General features: G+C 34.2%; 1 protein-coding gene across 2 annotated transcripts in view; it reads left to right on the top strand.

Annotated features, from left to right (window-relative positions):
• LOC136032112 (DNA polymerase delta catalytic subunit-like) overlaps positions 1–13,598 on the top strand; it is a 77,583-nt gene that overhangs the window by 56,884 nt on the left and 7,101 nt on the right. For both annotated transcript variants that reach the window (XM_065712276.1, XM_065712275.1), the window contains exons 16-18: positions 4,396–4,568; positions 11,236–11,491; positions 11,692–11,821. In XM_065712276.1, the coding sequence (XP_065568348.1) occupies positions 4,396–4,568; positions 11,236–11,491; positions 11,692–11,821 (559 nt within the window). The remainder of the gene's footprint in view (positions 1–4,395; positions 4,569–11,235; positions 11,492–11,691; positions 11,822–13,598) is intronic.

Consider the following 13,598-nt stretch of genomic DNA (forward strand, 5'->3'; position numbering starts at 1 on the left):
ACCGTGGTTTGGTATGACCTTTTACTGGGCGGCTTCAATCTTTGCTTGCTCCTCGGGGATTGTCATTGACGACTATTCTAGAAACGCCCATCGATCTACCCTATGGTCATTCACTTGAATATACTGTTTTGAAATTGCAACCGAAAAGCTTGCGCTGAATCCTATAAAGAATTTTATCCCGCGAGCCATGAAAACGGGATGCACTGTAGATACGATTATGACAATTGTGTGATTTATTCAAGCATAAAGAAATTATGGAGGATAAGAAAATGCTGTGCCCTGGAGCTGTGTCTACTTGGCCTACTGAAGTGTAAAAACACAGGAATAACGCGTTGACATCATTAGGGTGTTTAATATATCTGATGAGAAAGAGTGCTATTGTCTTGCTATGTTATGCTTGAACCTGATCAGTTGTCAACGGTCCCTGGTTGAACTACCGAAACACTTGAACGTGAACGTAGTTAATTTTACGTGAAAATTCATGCTTATGCTAAATATAGCCTTGCGAACATTATTTCTCGCCCAGCCACACCCCTAGACTGTATCTATTCGAAAACATGAAACGAAAGAACAACTCCAATTGAGAATTAGTAACGCCATTATAATTGGGAATGAGTGTCTGCCCGTTTCTGAATACAAGACGTGCTCTCCCCAGTTCTACAATAATTGCACTGTTTCCACAATAATTGCACTGTTGCCTACAGTTGTGGGAAACCTGCGAAACGTTTGAACTGTAGTGGTTGAGTTAAGAACACTTGGGATGTTTCATGCCAGCTTGCGAAAAAATGTGCTCAGTATACGGAAAGGGATCATACTTGCAAATTCCTAGAGTGTCCCGGAGCCCAAAGCTGGCAAACGAGCAGCTCATTCAGTAATTGCATGGAACATTAACAGCTCTGTACTAGATAAAGACCTTATGCGAGCTTATGTATCTTTACGATGCATAATGCCTGCAAGAACATTTTTTCTCTGACAGTAGCCGTCACGTGGAAAGGGACTGTAGTAAAAACCATAATCCTTGGGAGGAAGCTCCTCTGGTGGTGTCTTTGTCCTCTTGTGTCGTGATCTTTTGCCTAAGCTTGTATATACATTGGAATTTCATAGGATGGGGCTGTTTAACCGGTTCAGTTCAGTTCATTTCAATTTGACATTTCAAATCTTCTATGGATTTATACGATCTCGTTTCTGATTTTCTTTGCAAGAAATTGATTTTGATGTTCAAACCATATTCAATAGAGCACATTAGTTATGTTTATTCAGTAGGTTATTGTAATTTATTAAAATAAGCTCTGTTGAACGTGGGAATGTTGAAAGAGCTTGGTTTGGCAGCTGTTTGTGTGAAGTCAAAGTAAATTTAGTAGTGTTTTCTTTCACATGAATGGTGTCAAGATAAAGGTTTTTTCTGCATTCCGCTTGCAGAAAAGGAAAAACTAAAGTATTTTGTGCCGCAGGTCTTAAATATCTTTTTTAGTCTTATCAAGGCTATAAATAATCCAGTCTTCGACACCCGGGTCAGTTGCTCTTTGGGATCTAAAGTCTGGTGAGTACTTTTCTAAATTCTAAATGGTCTTTTCTAAATGGTGAGTACTTTTCGTGAAATTTGCTTGTTAATTCCATCACCATAGCAACAACAATCGATTTAGTTTCTGTTCTAGCATTTTTTTTTTTTACAATTTATCTCATAGAGGGGGGGGGGTCCTAATTCACGAAAATGATCCTGGGGATGATTTTTTATGATTTTATTTTTAATGAAGATATAAAGAAGATTATTTCGCAAGTATAGGATGGGATATTAAAAAAATTCGAATTTTAATCCATATTGGAGTGTTAATAAGTCACTGCAGGTTATAGACTCTTTAACAATGGTTTCAGCTAAAAGAATTGAGTCTTTCGATTTTGCGACAATGTATACTAATTTATCACTTAATGTAGTGTTAGATAATTTAAAAACGGTTATCAAGAAATCTTTCCTCTTATCTAGTAAGAGTTTCTTAAAAATAGACACTTATAATAAAAAGCTAAATGGACAAACTGCTTTAAGACTACAGTTAACTTGAGATGTTACAGCTTAGATATGATTTTTGATTTATTAGGATTTGTTTTGTATAATAATGACATAAGATTTAATGGTAATTTTACAAGCAAATCGTGGGAATTACCATGGGGGGGGGGGAATGCCAGCCCATTTATAGCTGACTTGTTTTTAAGTCAACTCGAATATAAATATATGATGGATAAGAATAATCCAAATAATTTAAAACATGTTTTGTCAAATAATAAAAGATATTTATATGATATTTTGGTTTTAAAATGTAAGGAATTCGTTGATATTTCTAAAAAATATATATCCATCAGAGCTTACTCTTGAGCCTAGTCATGGCACTGGTCTAGAAGATCATTTCTTAGATTTTTAATTTATTAATATTTCTGATAATAATAAATTAAGTTTTAAAATGTATAATAAAGCGGATGATTTCGATTTTGAAGTGATTAATTTCCCATTCCCTGAAAGTAATATACGCTCAAATATCACATATTCGGCATTTTTCTCACAGTTACTTAGATATGCAAGGATTTGTAAAAATTATATTGATTTTAAAAGTAGATGTACAATTTTAAGCCAAAAATTGATTTTAAGAGGTTTTTCTGCAAATAAATTAACTTGGCAATTTTAAAAATTTAGTTTTCATTATAACGAACTTTTAAATAAATATCAAAAGAATTATCTTGAAATACTTGGAGAAATCTTTGGTTAATTTTGATTTTCCTTGTTACTGGGTTTGGCGCATCCCTAATTTTTGACAGTGGTTTTCCGGAGGATTTTGCATATATTGTCGTTTCAAATGGTCTTATATTACATTCATTTCCACGATTTTTATCTAGGTCACATTTACATTAATAGAGAAATTTTGACATAGTGAAAAATTTTGAATAATTGTTTAGTTTTAATATAGATTGTGAATTGGTAACTTAAATCCATGAGAGCCAGAACTAAGGTAGGATAAGCTTGTTTTGGTGTTACTTGGCTGTTCTACATTTGCTTGTTTTTTCATAGGCATGTATTTTGGGGGTGATACTGGGGATACAATGGGGAATTTATGGTAAGCACGCCACTTGCCTGGGTAGAGAATTTAAAGTGCCGAAACCCTATAGGCAAGTGTGTATTCTCCTGATGAGCCCTTTTGTTGGGCTGTTGCCTCTGAATTATTTGTCTTTACTGTTTTTATTGTTTGGTAAATGACGACTTATACGTATTGACGACACGACTGCCTGTCCATGGATTATTCTTTAGGGCTGATTGTGTATGGCTATGCTGTTTGACCTATGTGATTGTATGGATGAGTAGGGTTAAGGCCTTATTCAAGTTCTGATCTATATTAATCACTAATGTAGGAAAACAGTCTTCCTTTTCTCCTTCTATCTTCCTTTTTTTTATTTTTTTTTAAATGTGTTTGTGCTGTTGCATTGGTGATTTCTCTTTTCATTATATATATATATATATATATATATATATATATATATATATATATATATATATATATATATATATATATATATATATATATATATATATATATATAGATATATATAAATATATGTATATATATATATATATATATATATATATATATATATATATATAGAATATACATATATATATATATATATAGAATATATATATATATATATATATATATATATATATATATATATATATATATATATATATATATATATATATATATATATATATATATATATATATATATATATATAGAATATACGATCAAAAACCAGGGGAAGGGAAATTTTTTAGTTTTCTCTCTTCCTACCAATTCACATGAACAATCTGAGAGGTGGGACCTCTGGGAAATTTGCACTGCAGTTTTGTTCGATTACAGCAACCACAGATGCTTTGTAGAAGACATAGATGTTTTATTTTTTGACTTGATATTGCGGGATCTAAGGGCAGAGCGACGGTTAGAGGCTGTACATATCTAATATTTGTTCCCAGTTTTCTTCCATCTGCATTATTGACTATTTTTCTCAGCAAAATGGTTTTTGCAACTAAGTATCCAATTGGTACCCTTCATACATATTGTCCTGTTGTTTATCGTTCTTTGTTGGGTTTTCTGAGCCCTAAAGTTTGCTATCGATGCCCCCAATTATGAATATCTTTAAATGTCTTAGGCACCGAAATTAGCAAGCTGCTGCCCTGACTTTAGATTTATAGAGTCCCGACCCGGGTACAAAAGCACCGACTTTTGTTTTGCCGTCCTACTAAAGCCTTTCATTCCATTAAAGCTCAAATTCTTTGCACTTTCCTATGGTCTGTGAACCTTGCTGCGCATGTGTTTGCGACCAGAGTAATATTAATCATTTCAATAATTGCAGGTTTACTTTCCATATTTGCTTATTAACAAAAAGCGATATGCTGGTCTTTATTTCACGCAACCTGATAAATGGGATAAAATGGACTGTAAAGGCATTGAAACTGTTAGGAGGGACAACTGTCCTCTGGCTGCAGCTATTTTGAATACATGCCTTCAAAAGCTTCTAATGCAAAGGTTTGTTATTTAACTGCTTTTATGAAATGTTCTTACTTCACTAGCATTTAATCTTTTCTGTGTTGAATAAAATTTATGCTATGTTTTACTTCATTCCGTACTTTTGGTAATGAAAATTGTCTATAGTTTCTTGCTACCCGTTGTCTTGGGAAACAATGAGTAATCATCGTCAATGATAACTTAGTTCTGGACCTTAAGCTAGATAAACTTTAGTGTCTAGTTGCTACTGCCATCTAAAGGTAAAGTACGGATTTAGAATGAATTATCACGTATTGATTTGTTCACATTACCAAAGTTGATAAAATAGCCCAAATTGAACGATAAATCCATGAATATCCTTGCCAATCACAAGTGGGAATGGAATTAGGCTTAAATATGTACCAAATCCGTTTATGGATAATTCCAAGGACACAATACATAAATTAACAATATTTGTTTATAACCCACTTACATCAAAAGATAAATAGAAAAAAACTCTATACAAAAACGAAAATAAAACATAATATTAAATAATAACGTTAATCAACAATAACTTTAATCAAAAATTACAGTAAAAAAAAATAAGATTGATAAAACAAACGGAGCAAACCGTGGTGAGGCGACAAACGCCGATACGCCGTTTCCGAAAGCCTTTTGCATAAACCAGTCAGCTTCTCAGTAATACTTGGAAGGTAGAATTTATCTACTGTCTTTGGTTTACTTTATCAAAGAGGAAGATAAAGGAGAGATTTACAGAAGCGGAAATAGAGGGTAAAATAGGGTAAACCCCAGAAAAATAAAGATTTTCCTTTTTGGTCCAATAGATTTCTGATCGTTTTGAAATAATGCTGGGAAATCTGGCATGTGATTTCCAAGCAAATTCAGTCCCAGATTTTGCATGCAAGTCCAGTGGACATCGTTTAGAGCTAAACGAAAAACAGGTCGTCCTTGGTTAGGTTGCAAGAATGTCTAAGGAAAAATACTCTAAGGAGGATGTTGAAGGGAAATGTGAACTTCCTGGGAAGGTGTAAAGGGTGAAGATTTGAATAGATTGTTATGGAAGAGGTGGTTGCGTAACTCCGTTGGCATCAAGCGGCTTGATGCTGCCGTAAGTTTTTAGTAGAAGTAGTAGTGATTAAAAAAAAGTTAGTTCAGTTTTATGCTATACGGTCTAGCAAGTTGTATTTAATATCTGTTGATCTCCAAGTCATATGCACTCTAATTAAGAAAATAAACATTAAATCGAGTCAGGCCGTACAAGTTACAAAGAAGTCACGTAGTTTGTCACGTGGTTTCATATTTATTATTAAAGATTAAACAAATTTCGAATAGATCAGAAGTAAATATAAAGAAATGTCATCTTTAGTAAATTTGAATTTTTTGCACTGAATGCACATCCATTGACATTAGAAAAGAAAATCTTCTTTATTTAACTATGTAAATCAAATAATTATTTCAAATTTGTCTTATAGAATAGATTTTTGTTCGTACTGTAAATTCAGTCTAGCTTCTCTGTCGTTGTCTCCTAAATGTATCATAGGTAGCGTAATAGCGATACCTAAGTAGAAATCAAAGGGCAATGTTTTATTTTTTTGGTTTTTTTATTTCTATTTTTTTCATCGAGGCGCTTCATATTGAAGGAGTTGTCGCAGTAACTTTGGGAGGGGTTCATTTGATTGGAAATTGAAAATCCTAGTTGCTTTTTTAGGAGTCGAAAGTGATTGGAGTGCTACCTGCCAACCTTCCACGCATCGTTTTTCCCCTTTTGGCAATGACTGTAAGTTCGCCCATTGTTTATATGCAGCATTTATTACCAGGAAAGAGGGGCATGTTTGACCTTTTGTGTCCAAAAAGGCCAAGGGCTTTCAGGTCAAGCTTTCAGTGAACGTTGAACTAAATCAGAACTCACTATGTGCACGCAGGTTGTCAAAAGGATGTGCATCAGGAATGACTTAGAGTATTAAGTTGGAATTTGAAGAAACGATGATAGAGATGTTCAACTTACCAAAAGGCAATATGTGCATGCCACTACTGCTACTACTGTCACTGCTGCTGCTAATACTACTATTACTACTAATATTCCTACAACCCTTTCTGTAAATACTACTACCACTAAGGCTAAGGGTCTGAAGGTAAAAATTTCAGGGAATATTGTGGGGGAAGTTGAGCTAAATCAAAACACCCTGTGTGCATGCATGTTATCTAAAGGGCATATCAGCGATATCTTAGAAACATCGTGAAGAATGAAGTTGAGAGAGTGCTTGTTGTGGGGAGATTTCAGGTAATGTTTAGGGGGATTTTGAAATAAATCAAAACACACAATGTACAAGTAGATTGCCAAAAGGGTGTACCAGCAATATCTCAGGAACGGCCTACAGTATTAAGTTGAAATATCTAAGGTATGTTGAGGCAGAATTTGAAATAACTAAAAGGCATTATGTGCATACTACTGTTACTACGACTATTGCTATCAGTGAAGCTAATGGTATTAAGGGAAAATTTTTTCAACTAAATCAAAACAGATTATATACATGCAGGTTGTCAAAGGAGCATATAAGTAAAATTTAGGAACGGCTTGGAGTATTAAGTTGAAACTTTCCACGCACGTTTAGGGGGATGTCGAACTAACCAAAAAGCACTATCTGTACGTCACCACAATTATTACCATTACTGCTGCTACGACTACTATTTCTACTGAGCCTAAGGGTATTAGGTTAAACCTCCAGGGAATATTTAGGGTGATGTTGAACTAAATGGAAACATACTATAGGCATTCAGGTTGCCAAAAGGATGTAGGAGCAATTTCTCAGGAGCAGAGTAAAGTAGTAGTTAGTTGAAACTTCCAGGGCGTGTTGAGAGCGATGTTGAATGAACCAAAAGGCACTCTATGCATGTTGCTGCTAGTATTACTGCTGCTACTTCTACTGCTACTACTACTGCTGAGCTTAAGAATGTGAAGATGAAACTTACAGGAAATGTTAGGGGGGATATTTAGCCAAATCAAAACATACTCTGTGTACGCAGGTTGTCAAAAGGCTGTATCAGGAATATCCCAAGAATGGTCTAGGGTATTAAGTTGAAAATTTCAGTGCATGTTGAGGGGGATTTTGAACTAACCGAATGACATTATGTCCATACTACTGCTACTATTACTGCAACTGGTACTATCAATACAGCTGCTGCTACAACTGCTGTTATAGCTGCTATGACTACTACTAGTATTACTATCAAAGCTAAAAGTATTACGGTGAAACTTTTGGGAATATTGAGGGTAACGTTGAACTAAAGCGAAACCCACGGTGTCGATTCAGGTTATTAAAAGGGTGTTAAAGCTATGTCCCAGGAACAGCTTAGAATTTTAAGTTGAAACTTTCATTGAAAGTTGATGGGGAGGTTGAACCAACCAAAAGGTGCTATATGCATGCTGCTTCTGATACTATAAATACCACTACTAAGGCTGAGGGTATAAAAGAGAATTTTTCTGGAAATGTTAAGGGGAGTATCGAATTAAATTGAAACACGCTGTGTGTATGCATACGGTCAAAAGGGTGTATCCAAAATATCTCAAGGACAGCATAGAGTAGTAGGCTGAAACTTTCAGGGTATGTTGAACAAATAAAAATTTACTATGTGCATACTACAAGTTGTAGCAGTACTACTGCTGCTATTGGTATCAGCACTACTATTAATAAGGCTAATGGTATTAATTTGGAACTTTCAGAGACTGTTGAGTGGGACATTGGGTAAAATCGAAACACACAATGTTCATGCAAGCTATAAAAAGAGCGTATTGGTAATATCTCATAAACAAATTAATGTATTATGTTGAAACAATCAGGACGTGAGGGCGGGATGATGAATTACACCAAAAAGGCACAATTTGAACGTTATTGATGTCACTACCAATTACTGTTACTTCAAGCGTAAAACTACCATAAATCACCATCAATAAATAAATGAAACACAACACAAACAGAAACTACAATAAGTGACCGAGTCATATTAAAACAATCAGAAAATAATAAGAGTAGGATTGAGCCCCCCCCCCCCATGCCTTCTAAAGACCAGAACATAATTTGTACTTTACTGGAAACAAAATGTATTTTAGATGTTTTCTCCATTTTAACTTTAATAAATGAATTTCATATATATATATATATATATATATATATATATATATATATATATATATATATATATATATATATATATATATATATATATATATATATATATATATATATATATATATATATATATATATATATATATATATATATATATATATATATATATATATATATATATATATACATAATGAAAAGAGGAATCACCAATGCAACAGCACAAACACATTAAAAAAAAAAGTAAATTATATTCTGGTACTTAGAATGTACATGGGGCGTCATTCCTACTCCTGTTATTTTCGGCTTGTTTTGAGTTTAACTCGTTTATTTATTGTAATTTCTGTTCAGTTTTTGGTTACATTTATTATTGATTGTGATTTATGGTAGTTCTATGCTTGAAAAATATTGGAAGTAAGGTACAACTTAAAACAAACAGAAATTATTACTCATATGAGAGGGTTCGCTCCTTACTCAATACCTCACTCTTTACACTAAAGTTGGGATTTTGTTCCAACTCTTTAAGAATGATTCTTGAATCACAAAGGCCGTTTAATTAGAATAAATAGCTCTTTTGAAATTACTAAAAAAAAAAATTACCGTAAACAGCGAGGTATTGACTAGGGGGTGAGCCCCCTCATATACGTAATAATTTCTGTTCGTTTTTAAGTTATAATGCTGCTCCTTACTTTCAGTTGAGAAAACTTATTTTTTTATTTGATTTCTGATCGTTTTGAAATAATGCTGGGAAATCTGTCATGTCATTTCCAAGCAAATTCAGTCCCAGATTTTGCATGCAAGTCCAGTGGACATTGTCCGTCACGCGTCAACCCAAAATCAATTCAATCTTTCATCCCTTAGTTTTATGACTATCTACCTTAGTTCTGCCCTAGGAATGACGTATGGACGCATGGACTTATCTATAAAAAAATGAAATAACATCATTTTTATACCTAAAAAGGGCTTATGCCAAATTTGCCTCTCACTCACTCGGACAATCTGTCTTGGCTTTTTCTACAATTAGCCATGGCTTGACGCCTGCAAGTACCTGGTTTTAATTCAAAATCAAGTAGTTGTAGGCAGTTCCAGTGTCCACTGGACTTGTATGCAAAATGTCCCTTCCTCCATGAAAACTTCCTACACGGAAAGATCCTCCCACGTAACCTTTCCGTGAACCCCCTCCCCCCACTAGAAAACAAACCTGAAAACGTCTGTATACTTCCCAATACCAATACTATATATAATAACCAATACTATATATAAATCATGGACAAAGCTCATAACTTACAGCCCTTCCCCCAGGGACTGTGGGGGATTAAGTCATCCTCAAAGACATAGTTATTAGATCTTTGATTATGCTAAATAAAAAAGCTGTCTCAAAATTTTGATCGGGTGACTTTGGGTAAAAATGAGTGTGGCAGTTACCCTCCAATTTTTTGGTCACTTAAAAAGGACACTAGAACTTTTAATTTCCATTTGAATGAGTCGTCTCACGATATTCTAGGACCAAAGGGTCGATACGAACACCCCTGGGAAAAAAGTAACAAAAAAAAAACACAAATAAATACGCATCTGTTATGTTTCTTCTGGTAAAAAAACGCAAAATTCCACATTTTTGCAGACATGAACTTGAAACCTGTACAGTAGGGTTTTCAAATTCAGAAGTTTTCAAAGATTCAGGTCATTAAAAGGGTGTTAAAGCTATGTCCCAGGAACAGCTTAGAATTTTAAGTTGAAACTTTCAGTGAAAGTTGATGGGGAGGTTAAACCAACCAAAAGGTGCAATATGCATGCTGGTTCTGATAATGTAAATACCACTACTAAGGCTGAGGGTATAAAAGAGAAATTTTCTGGAAATGTTAAGGGGAGCAAAGGGTCCAAAGGGTCCTTTAAAAAAAGGTTAGGACCAAAGGGTCGATACGAACACCCTGGAGAAAAAGTAAAAAAAAAAAAAAAAAACACAAATAAACACGCATCCATTATGTTTCTCTTGGTAAAAAAAAACCGCAAAATTCCACATTTTTGTAGATATGAACTTGAAACCTGTACAGTAGGGTTTTCTGATACGCCGAATCTGATGGTGTGATTTTCATTAAGATAATATGACTTTTAATGGGTATTTCCCCTTTTTTCGAAAATAGGGCAAATTTTCTCAGGCTCGTAACTTTTGATGGGAAGATTAAACTTGATGAAACTTATGTATTTGAAATCAGTATAAAAATATGATTCTTTTGATGTATCTATTGGTATCAAACTTTCGTTTTTTAGAGTGTCGGCTGCTATTTAGCCAGATCGCTCCTTACTTACAGTTCGTTACCACGAACTGTTTGATATAGCTCTTTACTTATCTTGGAAAATCTTCTTTTGTGGAAAAAGTTTTTTTTAAATTAATAACTGGAAAAACCAAATCGTGAAATATGGATCACTTTGATTTATAATTCAGCTTGTTTTGTCCATTAACGATATGTGCTATTATCACCTGTAAATAATACGATTACTTATGAAGCGCGATAAATGAAACACAATACCTTCGTATTCTTCTTTGTAAGCAATGTTTCTTCTAGGGACCCAGACGGTGCAGTGGAATATGTGAAGCAACAGATATCAGATTTGTTGTGTAACAAAGTTGATATATCTCAGTTAGTCATTACTAAGGAGCTAACGAAAACGGATAAGGAGTATTCTGCTAAACAAGCCCATGTGGAGTTAGCCAATAAAATGAAAAAAAGGGATCCAGGGACAGCTCCAAAACTAGGGGACCGAGTTCCATATGTGATTATTGCTGCTGCAAAAGGGACTCCTGCTTATCAAAAGGCTGAAGTAAGTTTTTTCGCTCTTAAACTAGCTTCAACTAGTATATGCATCTCTGTCTCTCCAGTGATGACTGCATTGTGATCTTGCTTTTATTAGTTGTTTTCGGTGCTTCTTAACGCGTTTGCTTGCCAATAAAAATTGTTTCAAAAAAATTGGTTCGCTATTGTAAATGTTTGTCATTTGCTCATTGTTGTTTTTAATTTTAGGATCCTATTTACGTATTGGAGCACAGTGTTCCAATTGATTCAATGTACTATCTGGAAAATCAACTATCTAAGCCATTATTAAGGATATTCGAGCCGATTCTTGGAGCTAAAGCCGAATCTGTTCTACTTAGTAAGTTTAATCTCATACTGATAAAAATATTAATTAGTTATGTTTTCTGGCAAGAAGCTACTGCAAATATTTTTTCCTGATTTAAGAGCCATATGGTACCAACAGAATTTTAACGGTTACCACCACCTTTGAGGATGGTAAGCATCAAACAGTTTGTTTTAATTATTAAAGACTAACCTATGCCAGTAGTAACCGAAACTAAGAAACAAAATTTGAAATCAGAAATCGAAATAAAAAATATTAAGAAAAGAAACAAAAAGAAACGAAATAAAAAGAATCTTAATTTTACGGTGTTTCCAAATATGTAAATGGTTAAAGTTTAAAGTTACCCTGCAAAAGGTATTAGCATTCAAAATTTATTAATTTATTATTAATTGTAGAAGGAAAGGAAACACTTCCAAAAAGGGTTGTGACCTTGATAAAAATTGTAAGGTAAAACTGAACAGAAAGCGTATATATTTGTGGTTGATTTTTTCAGGATTTATAGTATTCATCTACTGGTCTTAGAATATTATTCATTCTTTGGGCATCTTTGGGCCAAAATTCCAAAATGCAATCGAGCGAAAATTCTGAAATGGCCAATCGCTTGAGAATTATTGAAATGATGTATACACAGCTTACCCAGTTTACCCAGTGACACATTTGTCCTTAGACATATATTACGTCCAAACAAAATAGACGATTATTATATAGAATGCATCTGCAGTACTGCTAGTAATTATACGGAAGTGTGTTGTTGCCCACTATCTATTAGGGGGAGGAGGTCATGGATATTTGGCGATTAGTGATGCCTGAAGACTCAAAAAGTGCATTTCTAAGGGCTAAGCAATATAAATTTTTTTTAGAAGTCTCTTAAACCAATGTGGAGGGGGTTTCGTCCTGTCTTAATTAGGGAGATATATTTGGACTAAGCGTGCAAAGACCTATGGTGGGGCTGATTTATCTCTGCTCGAGGACCCGGGGTTCAGTTCCAAGTGTCCCTTGGAAAATCTATCCATTGTGGATGATGCATTTGTATTTTGCCGTTCAGCACAAATAAAAATACAACAACGCCTGTAATATGGATACGAAGGGGTGAATAGCTTCCCTGATATTGCAGGAATAGTTTTAGTATGAAATGAAAAATTAATTTCGTTTGCATACCTCCAGAAGGGCGAATGGAGAGGGAGACTCCCCCCCCCTCCGGGGGGCAATATTTTTCATTAAATCCGCCGCGCCACTGGAAAATGTAAGTATTGCATTTTGGAAAAACAAAATTATTAAAAAAAAAAATCTTAAGGGCGCACCAACAGCGACGTTAAAGCTCAAAATAAACTCCCTTTATAATTTTTTTTTCATAAAAAAAAAAAAAAAAAAAAAAAAATCTTAAGGGCGCACCAACAGCGACGTTAAAGCTCAAAAGAAACAAAATTATCTTGTTTGCAAAATCTGATGCTGCTCTCCTTATACCCCACTCTTTGTGCTAGAGTTTATATTGTGTTCCGTTGAAAGTATGATATATATCTATTATAAACTGAAACTTAAGTTTAAACACTCCTGAATCTCAACCCTCTTTGTATGTTGGATAAAAGGCGACCCTTGTAGAAACTAAAACCTTTTTTTTTTCTCTCACTCTTCTTCTTTCTCTAGAAATCATTGTTTTAGATAAATAATCGTGGAATATTGGGAGAGGACTCATTCCAATGGATACTCTCCCCTCCCACTTTCAAGTGGGAGATGGATTCCCGCATCTAAAATTTTACTCTTGCTCTTTTGTTTCATTTGAACATGTTTTAAA

The sequence above is a fragment of the Artemia franciscana genome, chromosome 10 (assembly GCF_032884065.1).
Source record: "Artemia franciscana chromosome 10, ASM3288406v1, whole genome shotgun sequence".
NCBI classification, from domain to species: domain Eukaryota; kingdom Metazoa; phylum Arthropoda; class Branchiopoda; order Anostraca; family Artemiidae; genus Artemia; species Artemia franciscana.